The sequence below is a fragment of the Ochotona curzoniae genome, unplaced genomic scaffold, assembly GCF_017591425.1.
Source record: "Ochotona curzoniae isolate NIBS_2020 unplaced genomic scaffold, NIBS_Ocur_1.0 contig_908, whole genome shotgun sequence".
Lineage (NCBI taxonomy): Eukaryota > Metazoa > Chordata > Mammalia > Lagomorpha > Ochotonidae > Ochotona > Ochotona curzoniae.
The window spans coordinates 22,266,309-22,287,756 of record NW_024466607.1 but is presented as its reverse complement, the minus strand read 5'-3'; the positions used below and the strand labels follow the sequence as shown (position 1 = coordinate 22,287,756).

The 21,448-nt window shown below is 41.6% G+C and overlaps 1 protein-coding gene across 2 annotated transcripts in view; it reads left to right on the top strand.

Annotated features, from left to right (window-relative positions):
- The first annotated feature begins 7,948 nt into the window (after window positions 1–7,948).
- Window positions 7,949–21,448, top strand: part of CFAP20DC (CFAP20 domain containing) — a 191,345-nt gene continuing 177,845 nt past the window's right edge. For both annotated transcript variants that reach the window (XM_040994742.1, XM_040994743.1), the window contains exons 1-3: window positions 7,949–8,169; window positions 10,744–10,833; window positions 14,813–14,906. In XM_040994742.1, coding sequence (XP_040850676.1) covers window positions 8,149–8,169; window positions 10,744–10,833; window positions 14,813–14,906 — 205 coding nt within the window. In that variant the 5' untranslated portion in view covers window positions 7,949–8,148. The remainder of the gene's footprint in view (window positions 8,170–10,743; window positions 10,834–14,812; window positions 14,907–21,448) is intronic.

The window sequence follows — 21,448 nt, the reverse complement described above, 5'->3', positions numbered from 1 at the left end:
CTTCACACACACTAATTTCTATCTGCCTAGCATACATTTAAACATTGAAACATTTACCCAGATTATGGGGTAATTTTAAATTGTATTATTTGGTATATAGTTACAAAAACTGCTTCACTAAATCATATGATCTACATGATCCTTCTTTCTCCACTTCATGATCGGTCATAAATTTCATATTTTGTGATATTAGCATCTGTATTTTCAAGGAAAATTGGATATATGTTTATGCATATAATATCTACATATGAAGTGAATATCACAAAATATTAAAATTAAGTAACAAAACAAACAAATAAAAAGAAATGGTAATTCCACCATTGGGTCTATTGTCCATGAGCAAGACTGCATTTTGGCTAATGAATCATTTCCTAAAAAAGCACATGAACCGAAAACAAATCTTCAAGTTTCATTTGGGTTTTCCTAGTTATCTTTTTTGGTCTACATTTTACCCTGAAGGAATCATAAGGAATGCTATTGTAAAAAATGTAGAGACTGAAAAAAATCCCAAACTAAGGAAGGAAATAAACAAATGAGACAAAGTACCATAGAGAGAAAATGAAAGCAGTTAAATAGTAACTAGTAATAACTTTAATCCCATTTCAACAGAATAACAGAATTCCCAAACAATGTAACATGGAGATTAGATTTTTGTTCTACAGAAGTGTGAGCCTTATTTTCAATGGAACAATATTATTACCTAAATCACAGCTACAGATACTTTATTTAGCTGAGTGCATTATCCATGACTATCTATGCCAAAATTCATCTTTTGGGGACTGATGCTGTGGTTTAACAGGTTAATCCCCCACCTTACAGTCCTTGTATCCATGTGAGCAGTGGTTCCCCTCCCAGCTGCTCCACTTTCTGACCCAGCTCCCTGCTTATGGCCTGAGAAAGCAACGGAGGATGACCTGCATCCTCGGGTCCCTGCACACACATGGGAGACTAGGAAGAAGCTCCTGGTTCCCGCTTTTGATTTTGCAGTACTCTGGGACCCAGAAAACTTAACTGCAGCCCTCTCCACCCAAAATATTGTTCTTTACCTTAAGAAAATATATTTGCCTTGGGAAATGAAATGAAAACCAATCCCAAACATCAGTACCAACAGTTGTGGTGTCAGGTAGTGTATTGATTCTCAGGGCAAGAGTTAAGGCAATTCTACTGCACTAGTTCTGATGCTTGGGCTTCAATATTAGGTCTGAACCCACTGTGGCATTTGAGTGAAAAATCTGTATCGTTCACCACGAAACAGAAAGATTCCCACTGCTCTACTCCCCACAATTGGATGGAATGTACAATAACCATTCAGTTAACCTCCCAAGAGCGTAAGCACTAATTTCTAGATCTACTAGAGTTAACTCCCAGGAGCCAAGGAACATCAGAAGACATTGGATGATCCTAGTAGTTGAAGAAACTTAAGCTGTTAACATTACAACAAGGAAGAAACACATCATGGGGAAACCATGGGTATCTCAGAGGTTGGTAACACTTACTACAGGAGGTAAGCTCATTCCAGCTGATTTTGAGCAAGGTTTAGAGAACCAAGGCTTTGCTCTATCATCAACTGGCTTTGGAAATATCAAGTTTATGCATGACTTTTTAACTACTTTATCATCTAAAATTACAGGCATCAAGCTCAGCTATTTCATCTAGTGATTAAGATGACAGTTAAGCCACCAACATCCCACATCAGAGTACTGAGTTCGATTCTGATTCCGAATTCTAGCATCCTTTTGAGAGAGGAGTTACACTGGGTGGTAGGCAGTTAGGATATTCTGGGTCCCAGAGTCATCATTTTTTTCAAATGAAAAATGGTATTTTCCCTACCATGTCTTGGATTCATTAGAGCACATTTCTCCAAGAAAGTCCATACTTAACATATCAAGAACACACTTCCCCAAGAGACAAGGGTGACATTAGGGGGAGGACCTGAGACTGTCTTTTTATCATTAGAAAGGGACCAAGGAAGTTGGCTGGTGACATCTTTCTGGCCTTTTGTCCCAGGGCCAGGTACCATGGAAATCAGGAATTCTCCTTTGTTTATGCAAAAACATCTTTGAGGTGAATCTTTAAAAGATGCTTTCCCCACCATTAATATGGGTCTTTCTTCTCCACTTTTCCTCCTGCCACTATGGCAAAGGTCTAGGGTATTTCTCTTTCCTCCTCCTGCCACTATGGCAGAAGGTAGGGTCCTTTCTATTTCAAAAGCCCCTCCCATCACTAGGATTGGAGCTCCTTTTCTCAGCTTTGCTAATAAATCTTGCTTTTTAAAACTTAACTGTGTCTGCATGAAAATTCTTCCCTGCGATACAAGAATTGAGGTTGCTGCCGTATTCGGGATCAAAAAACCCTACAACACTTTCAATGTAGACTATGGCTCAAGAATCATCGGGATTCTTGTCACCTATTGGGAGATGCAGAGTAACTGCCAAGCTCTCAGTTCTGGTCCCAGCTGTTGCGGGCATTCAAGAAGTAAATCAGATAATGAAAACTATCTCCCTTGTCTTCTCTTTCTGTTGTCTCTCTTAACCACCCAACAGATGAAAAAGAAAATTACAACTATAGGCAGAAAAGAGTCATGATAGACTCTATCTGGGGAGAAAATATAATAAGAGTAAAACCTCAAAAACTTTTCACATAACCATATCTTCATTACATTAAAAACATCATTCTCAGATCAACAATCAGTGGATGATTTACATGTTATTACAACTTGCTTAAAGCTGTAAAATAGGCTCAACTTCAAAATTATGTTACCACTTATTATCATCCAAAGGTTATCCTAAAATGTGGAAAAATTATCAAACATTTCTAGGTAATCATGCAGCAGAGCAATTTCTGGTCATCAAATCAGTAACTTCTTGACTTCCCTACTAGTCAAGTAAATTTATTATAAAGAGCAACCAAAAGATAAACTACAAAATATAAATTATATTGTGCTACATGCAGTATATTCCCAGTTCAAAAGAAAAGTATGTCTTGTCAAACTGATCATCATATCCCTCTAACTTGAATAATACACTACACACAAAGACTCTGTCACTCTTTAAAAATTGCTTCTAGTCGCTTCCATTTTAAATACCACACAGTAGCCTTAATAAAATTAATACACTACCAAATTACTTTCTTTGTGGAACAAAGACAAGCACTTTAAAGCTTATAAAGTGACTAATTCTTAATGCTGTCAAATTAAGTTAAGCAATTTTATGCAATTACTAAATGTACCGACTACTTAAAAAATTGTAGCAATTAAAGAAACTGTTCTATTGTCATTTACAATATACATAAATACCTTGGTTTAAGCCAATTGTTTGGTTGTGCTGGCAGCTTATTTTTTCCAGTGTTCTTGTAGACACCCTTGATGTCATAGTCAAATCTAAGTTTTTGTTCAGTTTGCATTTATCAAAAATTAAACCAGAGCATTTGCTATTATTTAATTGGGTCTCTTCCTAGCTGTGATTTTGAGTTCACATTATTAAAGCATTATACATTCTTGAACTTTTTTTAAGTATCATGCATTCTTCATTTTACTTTATAGTCAGCACTGTCAGTATTAGCACAGCTTTCAACGTAGGTAAAACTACATTGATTTAAGCTGGAAAGGTTTCAGATTTGCCCATTGTCTGCATAGGTTCTATAACACACTTTCATGTGAGAAATCGAGCCATAGTGTAAGTCTTCTGAACTTGGTAGGAGTGGTTGATCTGAACTTGGTAGGAGTGGTTTTTCCTGGTTTATTACTTTCTCTCTAGGAAGAGAGGACATTAACGATGCAATGTCCTTCCAGCATTAGTGAATGAACAAGTGATGAATAAGAAAAATGCAAGGAATAAGACTTGCTAACACACCATGATTAATCATTTTTCTATTCTGTAACTACTTTTTCCATCAAAAGAGGTGGTTGATGTACCTTTCTAATTTAATGCATTTTAAGTTCAGGGACTTTTACTGATTGATTAACTCATCCATGAGTCAGAAACAGAGAGAGCTCCTATTTGTTCTCAAATGCCTACAGTATGGTATTGAGCTTTGGCTGTAGTTAACGACTCAACACAGGTCTCCCATATGGGTCACAGGAATGCAATTACTTGGCCAATCACTGTAGCATCTCAGGGTCTGCATTAGCAGGAATCTGGAATCAGGAGCCAGAACAGAGAATCAAACTCAGACCTACTGATGAGGCACATGAGCACGTTTTGGGGGGTCTTACCACAAGATTAAATGCCCAATATTTTACTTCATATTATTTTCTTAACCCTCATCTTCTAATAACCTATTGATTTTCACCTCTCATCACCTCCCTTACTCAATTACTACATATTATATCAGGTAGATATTATATCAGACACATAATATATCAGGAAACATTCACTCCAAGGTTGAATTAGTCTATTGCTTTAACAGTGAATAAAACAGATAAGAAATCTTGATATTTACAGGGCAATAGAGATTTCCAACATTGTAAACACATAACTTTCAACGATGATTTCAATTAGGTGAAGTGAAAAGATGCTATGACAACCTATACTGAGGATGTTGTCAAATCAGAGTAACTACAGAAGGCTTCCGCGATAAAGTGACCTCTAACCTCCATGGATTCACAGATTTAGCAGCCATTAACCAAAGAAAAAGGGGGAACAGGAATAACCCATGCAAAAGAAAAATGCAAAGGCCTTAAGGTAGAAGGGGACATGTCAAACATGAAGAACAAAAAACAAAAAAGTAAAGCAACAACAACAAAAAAATGCTGGATGTGTCTGAACAGACCCAGCATAACGTAAAACAAAACTGGAGAAGGTGAAGCTTGGATCTTAACGGAATCCTACAGGCTTTGTATCTGTGAGAGGGTTCGAAAGCAAGGAGACTGGTATGATTGGCTTCCGTTTGATCAAAATTTATAAAGATGACTGCATTGTTTAGGAAGCTGTTTCAGCAGCTCAGGAAAGAGAAGCTTAATAGGAAGTCAGAGTACAGACTCCAGAGATGGCAGATAGACATTAAAAGGAGTTACATAACATGAAAGAAGTGGAAGATAGCCTGGATTTAGGGAGTGCCATAAAACTACTCCCTAAGTCGAACTTTACAATAAGTATTATTAAAAAATATCAGGGTTCACTTTGGATATGCATCTCTAACTGAGGGTCAATTCTGTTAGAACGCCACCAAAAACAAAAACAAAAGTGTTAACCAGGGACACTTTCACCTTCAGGCTTGCCAGGAGAAACATTCACTTCTAGGCTAACTCTCGTGGTTGTTGGCAGGCTGCCTGCCCTCAGTGACCATTGCCTGGAGACACCAGTTCTGTACTAACCGCTCTTTTTAATGGAATATTCACACAAAAGCAGTTAACTTCTCTCAGAGTGCAGACCAAGATAAAGAAAAAGAGAGGTAGCAGCAGGAGATGCATGGGGAGTGACTGGAAGGGGAGAGGGCTAGAGACAGAGGGAGAAAGGGAGGCAAAAAGAGAGAGGAAGAGAGAGTGAGAGAGAGAAGCAAGAAGGATGTTATAGTGTCATCGTAATCAACTCAGAAATGTATGCTGGTACTTAGTCATATTATTCATCAGAGGTGAGTCACTGAGGCCACCAGGGGGCAGTCAACACACAGGGAGAAAACATTACACAAAGTATGCAAATCAGAACGTGGGGCTCACCGAAGACCATTTTGGCTGCCTATTCCGCAGGCAGTGTAAGACCAAGCAGTACTGCGATACCCACTCGCACGACTGGGAAAGAGGCAAAGATCGAGGTTTAGGAAGGAAGTTTGAAATTAAGCACGGTCAGTGTGAAAAGACTTGGCTTTCATTCAAGCAGCAAATTCATATATATATAAAACATCCACTATGCACTAGGGGACAAAATATAATGATTACCCATAAAAGTCCTTGCCCTCATGGGGTTTACCTTTTAATAGCTGGAAAATAGATAGTAAACATTAGGATAAGCATATGCCTTCCTTATAGCTTTGTATTCTGTTGTAAGCTGCCTTTTACGATAAGCTACAAGATATCCATATCAACTTCCTAGAAAATGAAAACGTATTTACTTATTGATTCAAAGGGAATTGGAGATACTGAATCCAGAATCTTGAAATCCAAAGATTATTTTGGTTAAGTGGGCCTTAAATGTTAGCACAAGCTTCATCAGAAACACAGATTCACACACAGTAAAGAGGATGAGACAGTGCGACCAGGAAGGTACTACGCTTGATCCTAGGCGAAAGGCCGAGAAACGATGTGACCAGGAAGGTAGAGATCAGGGAGACGCAGCCGGTCAAGGACTGCCAACAGCCACCAAGAGGTCTGTGAGCCAAAGCATGGATTCTCCTCATTCTTCCAGAGTGAATCCAGTCCTGCTGATCCTCGCTATTGGACCTCTGGTCTTCAAAAACAGGAGAAAACACAGCTCTTGTTGTCTTAAACCTCTCAGATTGCAGTCATTTATTACAGCAACCTTAGAAATCCCATATGCTTTCACAATATGGTTTCTCATCATTACAATCAAGGCACTTAGCAGCAGTTGTCAATAAATGCTTTTTCATTTTTCATCGTGTCTCATTGATAGGCCACTTCACGTACACCAACTTTTTAGCCTAGTATCTGAAACGTACTGGGTTCATAGCAAGTACGGGCCAAATGAATCAATAGGTAAATATTTCACACAGCTAACACAGGCCATGTTTATGAATCAATTCCTACAAAGTCATGCAAAAACAAAAACTACTGTAGAACTAGGTTTGAACTCTAGAATCTAGAAAGTACGAATGTTACACACGGTCAGGCCAGAGTCCTGCCTTTGTTTATCATGAGCTGCTCATGTGAGTCTGTAACTTACTGCTTCACTTATCTCTGATAAGCAACAGATCCAGGTATCATTCATTTTCATATCCCTTTTTAGTCCACAGAGCTTGGCTTACATGTAGCAAAAAAAAAAAACCCACAAAACAAAACAAAAGCATTTGGCTGAAGTGGAATATAATAACCTTTAGACTCAGCCATAGATGAAACACTGCGGAGTACATTCCCCAAATTAAGGTTAACCATTATGTCACAGGGTTGTGAACCAGTTCCTCATTTGACCTTAGGGAGAGAGCCCAAAAGTGATGCCTGATACTTGTTAGCCCTGCTGTCCTAATTTGGCTATGAGAATAGCACAAGAGTGTCCCAGCCAGTATCATTACTTACTAGCCACAAGACCCTGGGCAGGTTATTAAACTCACCCTGGTCACAGTTCCTTAGCCAATACTGTCTGCGTGAGAATGGTGTGGGTTTAAATACTGAATAAAAGTAACTCATTTTCAGCAACAGCCTTGGCTCCTGTCCGGTGATCCTGGCGCCACCTGCTACGGTGTTTTGAAACAAAACAAGCTTCTAACCGACCCTATTATTGCCTCAATGGGCCTAAGTCTGCCAACCTTGGAACCAAGGCCCTCCTGAGGGTTCCACAATTCCATGACTATATCCTAAACCAACCTATAAGTTAACACATTTACCTAACGGGAAGGTCAAGCCGGTGTAACAGGTATTCTAGAAGAGTCTAGCACCACAGGCAGCACTTAACGCTAATTTAACCTCTTCAGCCAACACAAGTGGCCCAGGCGAGTGCCAGCTGAGCAGTAAGTAGTCGAGCATTCCTCCGAGACTTTCCTGGTTGTCAGGGCAACGTTACGTCACTGCGTGCCCGCTCCGGCGTCTCGGAGCCCAGGCAACACAATACGCAGGCGCATCGTGAGAGCCAATGGGCAAAGCCGGAACGTAGGCTCCGCCCCGCCCGCCAGTCTCTGATTCGGGGTTGAGGTGGCGGCGGGAGGACGTCCGCTTTCTCCTGGGCGAGGGGGCGGTTGTTAATAGCGCCGGGCGTGTCACGCAGGTTACGTAGATTACGTGTACTCACTCCTCCTAAGGAGCCGGGCCCGGTGGCCGCGCCCTCTTCAGGCCCCGGGAGCTGCGATGCTGCGGGTCGGGGACCCTAGGTGGAGCTGACGGGAAGCCACCGAGGCTGAGAAGAGGCTGACCCAGTCCGGGCCTAGCACGAAGCCCTGTCCACCCAGCGGGGTGCTGGGGTTCCCGCAATCCGGTTTCTGGCAGTCAGGGTGCCCGCTACTGGCTGGAAGCTGTGAACTCAGAACCCCCAGCCCCTTACGGGAATGTTCAAAAATGAGTATCAGGTAACCCGAACGGCTCTCCCACCTATCCCGTAGCGTTTTTCTCTCTCCTGAGTGAGGTTAGCTAGTGATATTCCCTCCCCAACCCCCTCTTCCTGCACCAGGAAAGTCTTTTTCAAGGGTTAGGAGTTAATGGGTGCATGATCTGGACTGAAGTCGAAGAGAGAGAGAGAGAGAGAGAGAGAGAGAGAGCGCAAAACCAAGGTTTAGGCGAATTATTGGGCTTTTGTGCACACTCCAGGACAGTGCATCTCAGTCAGGATCAGGTCAGCTTCTGGTTGAAATGCAGCCCTCAAACCCCACCCAGACCACAGGCAGAATCTTGGGTCAGGTCCCAGAACCGGAGCCTGTGGTAACTGACTCACGGACACCCACAATGAGTGTGTGCAGGAACGGGCTAAACCGAGAAGCGAAAGGAACTTTTTAGGTGCACCATCTTCTTCTGAGAGTGGAAAGCTAGCTCCTCCCAGCTGTTGTACATTTGCATCATCTGGGGTACTTGTAAAACAGGTGGACAGGTGGAGTGCCTGACGCTACTCCGGATGTAGTGCAGGAGGGGCCTCTGTAGATTGTTTTTTAAGCCTCACACCCCCCCCCCCAAGTAATGCATTTAATGTAAGGGTGTTTTTGATCATACATAAATAACTTTGCCCAGTGGGTCAGTCACCCGGTATCTCAGTGCCTGCATCCCTGGTCAGCTTTGGACACCATGAAGTGTGTCCTTTGACCTTTGTCTCTGTCCTGCCCGCCTCGGTGCACCAGAGGTCACAAGCCGCTGTTTACCTTCTGCTGAGCCTGCTCTGAGGATGAGCTCTTCTCCCTGTGCCTGAAAACTTTGTCGCTTTGACTCTTTTCACCAAACGCTATTGGTCCTCGGCTTACTCTGCCACTCTCACCCACTTGAGATACCATTAAATGCTTTACAGCACTCTTAGGGAGTTGGCCTCTCTGTATGTATGGAAAGTCTGTTAAAAAAAAAAAAAAAAGAAGGGCCCGGTGCGGTGGCGCAAGTGGTTAAAGGTCCTCGCCTTGCACGCCTGGGATCCCATATGGGCGCCGGTTCTAATCCCGGCAGCCCCGCTTCCCTTCCAGCTCCCTGCCTGTGGCCTGGGAAAGCAGTCGAGGACGGCTCAAAGCTTTGGGAACCTGCACCCGCGTGGGAGACCCGGAAGAGTCTCCTGGCTTCGGATCGGCATAGTATCGGCCCGTTGCGCTCACTTGGGGAGTGAATCATCGGACGGAAGATCTTCCTCTCTGTCTCTCCTCTGTGTATATCCGCCTTTCCAATGAAAAAATAATAAAAATAAATCTTTAAAAAAAAAAAAGAAAAAAAAAAAAGAAAAAGAAAGAAGAAAGAAAAAAAAAGAGCTTGTGCCCATTGCAGGAAGATTGGAAACCTTGGAAAACAAAAGGAAATAGAAAGGGAAAAAATTGCTCTCACTAAATGTAGACATTTTTATCAAAATTTTAAAAAGACAGCTGTTTCAAATTTAAAATTTATGGTGAAATAGGACTTGCCTTGAGAAGCTGTAGTGTGATTCCATGTATGTTCAGTGTGAAGGTGAGACTGCCTTAGGTGGAAGAAATTTGGTGTTTTAACTGCAAGTGATTGTGTTAAGAGCCAGAAGCAAGATATCTATTATTGAGAAGAATTAAAACCTGGAAATTCTTTGCAAAAATTAGATTTTTCTCATGTGCTGCCTACAGGTCAAACAATATTTAGTCCTTATTTTAAATCCTCAGTTTTTGCAATAAGTTTTTTGCAGATGTCATTATCTTGCTTAACTTCACATTTTATAGTTAAAGTTTATGAAATTTAATAACTTTTTTACATGTGGCATTGCTTCATGGTTTCAAGGTTATAAAGGGAATATATAATATATATATGTATTTATATATGGCCTGTTCTGTAGATTGTTTTTCTCATACAGAAGTCATAGATCCCCAAGCTAATGTATAAGAAATTTATTTTGAAATCTTGTAGTTATGCTGAAAATAAGAGTATCCCATTATTCTCAGGCCTTTTTATTGTCAAGTACTTAGCTATTGCCATTTTTTGGAATAATTTTGATAACATTATTGAACCCATAGCTATTTGTCTAGCATGCAGTGTGAAATACCCATGTTTTTTTTTTCTATGTAAAAATCAAAAAGTAACTCCAACATCAGTTAAAAACCCAATGTTAGAACCCTGGTCCAACTAGAAATCTCCAGAAATAACGATCATAATTTTCTGTCCTGGTTTGCAAATTTTCATTTGATTCTTAATTCTGGGTTGCATAATATGTCTCGCTAGGGTGTTCTGTTCACATTAAGTGAAATCAGCTCCACATATAAAGTTTGTGTGACACATTTAATGTTTATCGTATTTGAAAAATAACTTCCTTGAAACTTTAATCCAAGATGACCCAAGGCTAGCCCGATGTCCGAAGCTTGGAGAACCAGCAGGGATGTTGTTTCGTCCGAGGTCTGTCTTCCTGACAGGTGCCTGGGCCGTTGGCTGCGGCCTATGTGGAGTGTATTCTCCCCCCTTCAGCAGTCCATCAGTGCTTTGAATATTCTACTTTTCTTTTCTAGGGAGGCGCATTTGTTGAAATCTTCAGTGCACAGGGAAAAAATCCTGGAGCAAAATGGAAGATCCTTGGCAGTCCCTCTGTGATTTGGAAAGTAAGTGTCAGAAGCTAGAGCCACATAAATCCTGGGAAGCAATGTGAGTGAAGAATATAGGAAAGAAAAAAAAACCTGTGATCCAGTTTCAGAGCTGTGTTTTTCTGGTTCTTTCATCCCAGGACCCTTTGATGACATTGTTGTCAGCACCGTTCCTCACTCTAAGGCTTGGGCACGCCACTCATTACCTTTCTCTGTGTTCCGTGTCCTGCTTCATTGTTTTAGATGACTTTCATATCTGGGATGAGTATCTCCTCGATCACCGAGCTTCTCAGTTTGGATTTCTTCTTTAATGACCTGTTGTCACTCTGCTTCAGGTCCAGCTGTCACAGCCTGGGCCTTACCGCCACAAATGACAGGACCTCTGAAATTGCTAAACGAGACACAAAGACGTCCACGTCTGACCCCAGTCTTTAATTCTTAAGGTTGCTTGCTCAGTGACTCCCGCTTTGGCCTTTGATCTCTTGGAGACTGTTAAGCCACGGACCAGTCTACTTTCCCCCCTCTGTATTTTGTTTCATTTATTCATTTATTTTCTCTGTTTTCCTTTTCTTTGCAGGTTCATGATTTCAGTCACTTTCTGATCAAGACCTTTGCATGCCTTAGATCCTTCTCCGTGCCTCTTGCCTGCCTAACAAATGCCAGCACTTTTTGAATTCCCCAAAGAAAAGTTCAGTCTGCATCTGGCTCCTCAGTGCTTTGGAAAAATGTTGTCTACTGCCTTTCCCAGGGATAATACCTTCATCTAATCTAAATGGTCCACAAAGTTCACTTGCAGTGTTCTCCGTCTGCTCATTCATCTTCACATTTTTAACTACCACACTTACTGCCCCAGCCCACTGCCACGACAAGCCTTCTGATCTCACCGCATCTCATTCCTACTTCACAGGGAAAGCAAGAGCCATCGAGCAGGAACCACATCTGCTTGCTACCAACAGATAGAAAAACCTCTATCCATCCCTATTCTTTTTCTCTTTTTCTCTCTATAATCAAGTATTGAAGAGTAGGAGGGCCTGTGAAGTATTTCAAGGCGATAATATTGTGCTCAGAGATTGAATATACAACAGGTTAGCACTTTTTAAAATTGTGCAAATTAGACTCACATATGACTTTTAACAATTTATTTTAATTTTTAACAGTGTTTATGTAGTTGAGAGGGATGCAAGCTCATGTGAGTGTCCAGTTAGGGTGAGAAAAGTATGGAGGAAGGTAGGTGGGACAAGTTTCATTTTTTTTTCCCTCTGGTGTCCCCAGATGGGAAAGAGGAGGGCACCACTCCTTGCTGTCAAACTGTATCAGCACCTGGGGATTGAGGATGGTCCTTTGATGACACCTTAGAGAACCCAGTGCGGGGAAGAGTATTCTGAGGGTATTACTCGAGTGTGTTTGATAGTTCTGAGATGTCGTCAACTTCTTTGTACCAGGGTTGAGAACATTTTCCCAAGGTCTGTTGTCTGATCAAGTCCAACTTAGTGCATTCCCAGGCAGAGGAACATGTTGCAAAGCTTGGCCAGCAAAGTGGTCCAACTTGTTCTGCTCTCCATCCTCTTATGAGGCATTTGACATCCTCTGCTGGCCTAGATGAGCAGGCTGTCTGGGTCTGCTGACCACTGTGCAGGCATCAGCATCTGACGAGGCCCAGTCCTAATACATGCACTCTAAGGTCGTACTACATATATTGTGATTTTCCCTGTGATTAGGGTTTGAGTCAAGCCATCCAGTAGGGGAGACCCCCAAGAAACTTTCCAAGGGTGACCACAGATTTGACTCTTGAGTGCACTAACCAGTGCAGGGTCAGATTCAGTCCAACACTTGCCTCAGCCAAAGCACATACTGGTGGATGCAGTTGGGTCAACCCCCATTTCCATCTCTCATGTGAACTGATGGGTGCTGTGGCCTAGTCCAGCCTAGCCATCATTCTTCACGTTCACCAGCAGGTGCTGTGTCAGCATGTGCTATGGCCTAGCCTGACCCATCCTGCATCCCATCTGGCTCTTGTGCATACCCATGGGTGATGCAGCTTAGCTTAGCCTGTACCACCCCCCAAACCCTACCCACATACATTCCAAGGAATGTTTGGAATTGCTTAGACTTGCCTTGCCCAGTCTGGTCTGCTCATAACCCTGGTTGTCACAATTACCAGTGGGAGCTGCAGGCTAGCAGGAAAGTTCTTTCGTTCCCCCTAGCAGTTCTTAACCATCCCCAGATCTGATCTTGCATGTGCTGGTAGGTGCTTCAACACAACCTGGCATGGCCACCCACAGTGTCAGCTCTCACTGACAGATGTTACAACCTAGCCCAGCCAAGTGTGACCCATACCCTGTCCTGGCTCTCCTGTTTGCCAACAGCTGCTGAGGCCTGGCATAGCCTGGCCTGCCTCCAGACCCAACCCAGTCAAATGCTGATGAGTGTTAAAGCCTGGCCCATCCTGAGTCCTGACTGTTGTACTCCCCATCAGGAGCTGTGGTCTAGCATTGGAGTTCCTCAAGTTCCCCTATCAGGCCTGCTCCTAGCCATGGATCTCAAGGTGCTGCAGCCTGTTTGCTATGGTCTGTCCTCAGGCCTGGCCTTTGCATGTGCCAGAGAGTGCTGCAGCCTGGCCCAGCCCAGCCCCCTCCCAGCCCAGGCTTCTGTGAGTTCCATACTCCAGCCTGGGTTACCTCTCACCACTCCTAACTCTTCACAAGCCAGCAGGTGCTAGAGTCCTAGAGAACCAAGCCCACCAGTCCCCCATGGAATCTGCCCTCTTATTCTGTTCTCTCACCTTCTGGTGGGTGCTGTGACCTACCCTAACATGGCCCATCTCTGCTCCAACACTTATGGCAGATATGGCAGCCCAACCCAGCCAGGCATAACACTCCCAACCCCAGCTTTTGCGTGCACTGGCAGGTGGTGGGCAATGCTACTTAGCCCAACCCAAGTCTCCCACATGGGCGAGTACCTTGGCCTGACCCAGTCATGCCCTCCAGTTTCTCCCCTCTAAACTACTCTGTCTCAAGTACAGTAGCCCAGTCCATGGGAAGCCCTCGTAAGTCCTTCTCCCCTTTCCATGCACACCCTCAATCACTGCTGCTTCAATACCTTCCCACTCCCACTCCAAAATATGCCCTTTCCCCAGGCAGTCTGCAGCTCTCTTGCCCGAGGTGGGGGTGGCATGTCCAAGCACATCATTCCCAGCCCTCTCCACATATCTTGAAAAAGAGCAAAAGAAACAGGCAGCTGTGCTGGCACACTGATGTGGTTAATGCAGTGTTGGCATTAACCGACCCCAGGATCCCCGTCAGCTATTGGCTGCTTTTCTCCCAGCACTGTAACACTTGCCTAGGTACGAGGCAACCTAGGCAGTTGCCTATAGCTGGGAATAACTAGTTCTTTATTTCCAGTTTTGTTTTGTTTTGTTTTCTGCTTCTACTTTAGTATTTTAGGTAACATTGATGATAACATTTCTTGCTGATTTTAAACTATACAAATATAGGATTTTATATACTCATGCTTTATGTAAAATTCTAATTTAGAGAATTTAATAGTTAAAGCAGAAATCAAGCAATGCAGTGATGGATTGTTTACTAGCCATGACCTGAAAAAAAGAAAGGACCAAGTAGATGGATAGAGCATAGATTATTAAGCCATTTTACTATGGGAGAGGGTGATGCAATATTGAGGCTTGTGCTGTTTGACAGAAATGTGTAGATAAAAGGAGAGGAATCCTAACTCTGGGTCCCTCAAGATAGTAATTTTGGAAACCCCTTAAAGTTGATGAACTTGCCACGTGGAAGAATGGTTTCTGGGCATTTGTGGCATCTGTGTTCCATTTCTTTCCAAGTTTTGGGTGAAAAGTATCACTAAAGTCCAAGACTGATGTTATGTCACTTGAATGTGGAATTTTTTTTTCCAGTGGGTTTGCAATACCTTTTTTTTTTAATCATAAAAGCCAAATAGAATTTTCTTCAATTACTATTGTTTTCATTTTGTTCTATAGGAGTTTGATAAAGAAGTTAAAAGTTTTGTGTTTGTCCTGGAAGGCAGCAGCCAAACAAACAGAATTCAATTACCGAAGGAAAATAAGCAAATCCGTAAGTAAGATTTTCTTTAATATTGAAACTCAGCACTCTGGTTATGTTTTCATGTCTCATAAACAGGCATCTGAATATGACTTCAATTGGCAACTGTTGATATAAAGCTCCCTGATTTTTTTCTAATCTAGAATGTGACTGTACGCAGACCCAATGCCAAGCCTTTAAAAATATGCATATTACCTCAGTACCTATTAGAAATATATAAGCATTTTATGATGATTCAGAAGATTTAGTAGCTATTAATTATCATCATAATGATATTTATTGAATAATAAGTGTTTGCCAAGGACTTTCAGGTTATTTTACATTTTAATTTTCATCCTCACAATGGCTTTCTTTGACAGATAAACAAGCTTTCCAGTGGGGGGAAAAAAAAAGGAAAAGTGTTGGTTGTTGGCACTAGAACCTCTGAATTTTTTTTTTTAACAATTATTCATTCATGTGAAAGGTAAATGATAAGAGATGAGAAGAGACAGATCCTCCATCTGCTGGTTCACTTCTCACACGCCCATAAGAGCCAGGAAACTCAAACTCCATGTATTTCTACCACATGGGTGGCTGGTCGTAAATACTCGGGCTGTCATCCGCTGCTTTCCCATACAGAAGGGAGCTGGATCCAAAGCACAACAACTCATTTGACCTGGCACTCACAAGGTTCCCAGACCCCCAAACAACAGACCCTTATTTTTGTCAAATTTGAATCCAGTTTTCTAAATTTATGTAGGCTCTGTGTTTTATGTAGCATTTTAAGCTGCTTAAATGAATATTTTAGGTTTCTAAGACTTAAACTAAGCCATAGCTGTTACAGATAAACAAATGATAGATTTTAAATTGTTTTTGCCAGTGTTTTTTCCTAAAATAATAGAATCTCAGAGATGAAAGATCATCATCACTGTTAAAGGGATTTTTGTTAACCACAATTTTTAAATCTGGGTTGGTCATTTGTGTGTGTGTGTGTGTTTGTGTTTAATAGCAGGTTTTTTTTTTCATGTCCACGTAAATCTGTAGCTGTAGCTGTAAATGAGATGAACTAAGTTACACCAGGAAACTCACCTGAAACTGGAATTTGTTCTTCTTACAAGGCACACACAATCTACCTTCTTAAGGATATTGATTTTTGTGAGATAGGTACATTAGATTTGCAGGAACATGCCTTTATTCTAAGCCATTGTTAGTTCTTTGGCTTTTTTCTTTTGTTGGGCTTATAAAGCTTACCTGTACTCTCATTTAATGTGCCCAGCACCTATGTATCTGGTTATGGTATTGATAAAACTCAATCAAGTCTAGTACCTTTCTGTTTGGCTCTGAGAATGTTTCCTCATAATACACCTTACCTTACCTAAGGATTTTTTTTTTCAAAAATAAACCAAGTCTAATGTATTAAAATTACCTTCCTAAGTGGAAAGATGATGGTTATAATTGGAAGAAACAGAGGTCTTTTAATGTATTTCTTCTGCAATGCCTTATAATTCATAATTAATCTGGCTTTTCTGTAGCACATGCAATAATGAAATCATGAAATCATTTATTGAGACTATGTTGTACTAAAGTCTTCAAGATTAATTGTTTGGAATTTTTGATAACAAAAATTTATATTTGACTGTAAGTTGGTATGATTAAGTTAAATGTCATGACTTGAGTAGAGAATTTCAATTAACATTGAAGTGGAATTCAATTAGCGTTGTATGTTCCTGTTTTAAGAGAAATGTACACTATGCACACTTGACATCAGATACCTCTGACTAATTTCCAACTCCCATTGGTGTTTAAGACAGAAATGTAATAATGAAATTAAATGTTTAATCTTTTATTTTAAATACTGATATTTCTGAACCCACTTCTATTTGAGTTTCTGAATACATAAAAGTTTTATTCATAGAGTACCTTTTACATACACATAATACTGATGATCACACTGTGTACTTCTCAGAGCCAGGAGCTTGAATGATCGTCCTTGTACAACTAGCTAGTCTCAGTCTTGAGTATTCAGTTAGCTTGGTAGATTTGCCCAATTAATAATACACAAGGACTTGGATTATAGTTTTTCACTGTAATCAGCTGCTTTTGATATTGATCACCGATTGTATCATTCACTGATCAAATTCATCACTCTTTGTTGCTCTTCTCCCTAGAACAGATTACATGGAGTGTCACTGGGAGAGTCTTCCTCATGGTTTTCTGTCTGAAGACCAGATCTGAAACCCTTTGTTTCTCTGCCTGTGGCATTTGAATCGCAGGTGCCTCCTTAGGGATTGCAATCTCTGCACCTTATGTTGGTTTTATAAAGATGAGGTTATCTTTTGAGATGCCCTCTAACCTCCTCAAGACATCTCCAAGATCCTTCAGTATCTTTGATTTCATCACTCTGCTAACAGTGTTTTTTTTTTTTTTTGAAGATGTATTTTATTTCAAAGGTGGATTTACAGAGAGCAGGAGAGACAGAGAAAGATCTTCCATTTGCTGATCCCTTCCCCAAATGGTCACGTGGCCAGAGCTGAGCTGATCCGAAGCCAGGAGCTTCTTCCAGGTCCCCCACGTGGGTGCGGGGTCCCAAGGCTTTGGGATCATCCTCCATTGCTTTCCCAGGCCATAAGCCAGGAACTGGATTGAAAGTGGAGCTGCTAGGGCATAAACTGGCACCCATACAAGATGCTGGTACTTACTGGCAGGCAAAGGAGTAACCAGTTGAGCCATTGCGATGTGCCCCGCCTTGGCTCTTGTCCAAGTTATCGTTGGTTCCTGAATTTAATGGCTTGTTTGTCACCCTCAGCATTTGAGAAGGCTGGCTTGGTATACTTTCTTCATTCTTTCAGGAGGTCCCCACTCCTAGTTTTCTCCCTGCCTCAATACTCTTTTTTTTTTTTTTAAGACTTATTTTTTATTTATTTTTACTGGAAAGTCAGATATACAGAGAGGAGGAGAGACAGAGAGAAAGGTCTTCCATCCGAAGATTCACTCCAGGTGACTGCAACGGGCCCACCAGTGCTACTCCGATCCGAATCCAGAAACCAGGAACCCCATCCTGGTCTCCCACGCTGGTACAGAGTCCCAAGGCTTTGGGCTGTCCTCGACTGCTTTCCCAGGCCATAAGCAGGGAGCTGGATGGGAGGTGCAGCTGCCTAGATTAGAACTGGTGCCCATATGGAATCCCAGCACATCCAAGGCTGAGGACTTTAGCCACTAGGCCATGGCGCTGGGCCCCTCACTGCTCTTATTTTTTACTCCATTTAGTGCTTCTTTCTCCCCTCCTCCGATCCAGATTAATATTGTAACTCCCCAGATTCAGTCCATAGCCCACTATATAGATGTACTTTCTTGGTTGTCAACTTCAGACTTAAAAAAGTATCCCTTGCTTACTCCAGCTTACATTTCTAGTTCAGACTTCACTTCTAAACTCAAGACTTTTATACCATCACCTGCCTCACATTTCTACTTCAACATACTAGGTATGGTATCTTCCAAGTCTAACTCCTGTGTATAGATAAAAACTCTTCCTCCTACAGGATGGCCCCTTGTCAGTTGCTCAGACTAAACACTGTTAAATCAGCATTGATTTTTTTTTTTTCTCTAGATTCAATCCATTGTGAAGATCCTGTTGATAGCATTTTAAAAGCAGATCTAGAGTCTGGAAACTTTTTCCCAGTTCCAAAGCCTCAGTTTTGGTCTAAGTCAACTATTGTCTCCTATCTGGGTTATCGCGTTAGTGACCTAATTGGCCTTTCCATTTGTCTCACTAAAGTTTTTTAAAATCTTATTTATTTGATGGGACCAGCTTGGTGGCATATTGCATATCACTGCCTCTTACAATGCTGGCTTCTCATGTGGGTGCTAAATCATGTCCCATGTGCTGTGCTTCAGATCTAGCTCCCTGCTAATGGTCTGGGAAAAATAGCAGGAGATGGCCCAGGTACTTGAGACTACTACCCACATGGGAGACTTGGAAGAAACTTTGTCAGCAGCCAGAGGTGGGCCTTGGCCAAAGCCAGGAACCTGGGTTTCTATCCCAGTCTGCACATAGATAACAAGGACCAAGTACTTAAGGTATCACTCACGGCCTCTGAGAATACCTACAATTAGCTAGAGGCTGAAATGGAGAATGGAAATGGGTCATTAACCCACTTGCTGTGATATGGGCTGCAGGGCATGGAACAGATGAAGTGCTGGGCCAAACACCACTCCCGGCCTCCCGGTTTCTGATATGGCCTCCCCACAGTTTGTTCTCAAATAATACTTTTAAATATAAATAACATGGAAATCATCTAGAACTTTCTTGCTCCAAAAGGGCATAGCTCGTCCTTTCCCCTTCTTGCGTTTACTAAAAATATCACATTTTAGTAAAAATGTGAGGCCCTCCAACCTGTACTTGAGTGACAATCACTATTGTTTGCCTCTCCCCTGTGTTGGATCTCTTAACCCAACTTACTTGTTTCCTTGTGCTTATCACCACACAACATGCTATGCAGTTACTCTGTTTATTTATTGTTTCTTCTGACTGTCACTGAAAAGTTACCCCTTTTGTGAGAGAATTCAGTCTGGGCTATTGATGGAGAACAATACCTGACACATAGTAGACATTCCAGTAAATCTTGATTGATTGAATAAATGAATTTGTGTGTGGCTGCCCATTGATTTAAGATGACATTTCTTTAGATGGCTTTCCATGCCACACCTGATTAAGTTCCTGGCTGTTTACCATCCTTGTTGCATGCAGCTTTTCCTTTCTTGTCCTACTAGCCCATTAAGCCTTTTATAATTCATCTCATCTGCTATGTCCTTTTCTACGATGAAATACAGTGTTTTCTATGCCCTCAATTCTCTCTCCTACTCCCATCACCCTTGCCAATGAATTTCTGTTTATTCTTATAGCTCAGTTCCATTGTTATTTCTTCTCCCAAAACCCTTCACTCATCAGCTTTCTTCCCCTAGGGCCCCAGAGTTAGGTGCTTTCAGAGTTAGAACCTTAGCCCTCTTTTTCATGGAGCTAGAATATAAATTTCACATGGCAGAAATCATGTCTGTCTCACTGCAGAATTTGAACATTGAATCTGACATATAGTAGATACTCAATAAATCTTGGTTGCATAATAGAGTTAGCTTAATTTATGCAAATAATCATGTTTAATTTATACAAATAAGCTGGTTTTCTTGATGCAGTAAGAGGATGCAGATAGATTTTTTGGTTTGCTGAAAGAGTGCAGAATAACTCACAGTGAAGGTCTAACTGATTTCTGTGTGTTGAAGTGAGAGAGGTACACATTCCTGTATTCTGTGTGCAGAACTGTAAGAGGAGCCGTAGAATAACTTCTGTCATGACTTATCTGGGGCATTTGCAAAGGATGACTACATTGTGATCTCATCCCATCTGTGTGGGATAGCACTTGTGAAATCCATTGGAGGTATACAATCTGTCATTTGCTTTAATGGAACAACTGTAAAATCACTGGTCAGATATCTTGTGGTGTCTTACTAGTTAAATGTGTTTGACAAATTCAAGAGGAAAAAGGGCCTAACCCCTTAAGAAGCAGGAAATTTTCTCAGTCTAATAAAACTGCCAAAATCTGTGAATTTCAGTCAAAAGACAAACTGTTGTTGAATTTTGTGTACATGGCAGACATTTTTTTAGCTAACAAGAATTGTTCATGCAGCTGTACGTAAGAGTGATTTTAAACATAATGGAGACAGGAAGAGTCCGTTTGAATTTACCAGAGTCAGTTTAAATTTACTAGGACACTCAGAAAAGAAACAACACTATAATGTTTGTTTAGCTTTCCCAACATACAGAATCAATGTGTCAGAGGTTATTAAAGTACATTTTTCTTGTTCAAATCATCACCATATGGTATTGTCAGACATTATTTTATCTTAGAAATGAAGTATTTTGAAAACCAGGGTTTCTATACATGAGAAAACTGAATTACAAAGCCCTCTGACATAGAGGGGAGCAGCTTTCACATCTAAAAAGGCTCCTAGAAAAATGCCCCGAGTGCCTGGTGCTCTCTTGTTGAGGTGAGTGGAGCTGATTCAGCGAGCTTGGGGCCATGAACCTAAGACATTTTAGAAGACTGATTCCATTTGCTTTACTGTTCTCTCTTCTCATTTCACACATGGCACGATCTTGGGCCAGTCAGTGCAAGAGAGATTGATTGGTAATGACTTGTTTAAGTAGGTCTCTCTCTCTCTCTCTCTCTCTCTGTCTCTCTCTCTCTCTCTCTCTCTTTTAAGATTTATTTACTTTTATTAGAAAGGCAAATTTACAGAGACTAAGACGGAGGGAAAGATCTTCTATCTGCTGGTTTACTCTCCAAATGGCCACAACAGCCAGAGCTGAGCTGACCCAAAGCCAGGAGCCACGAGCTTCCTCCAGCTTTTTCATGCGGATGCAGGGTCTCAAAACTTTGAACCATCCTCCACTGCTTTCCCAGGCCACAAGCAGAGAGCTGGATGGGAAGTAGAGCAGCCAGGATATGACCAGTGATCATTGGCAATGCTTGCAAGGCGAGGATTTACTAGGGTACTGAGCCGGGCACAATTGGCCTTAT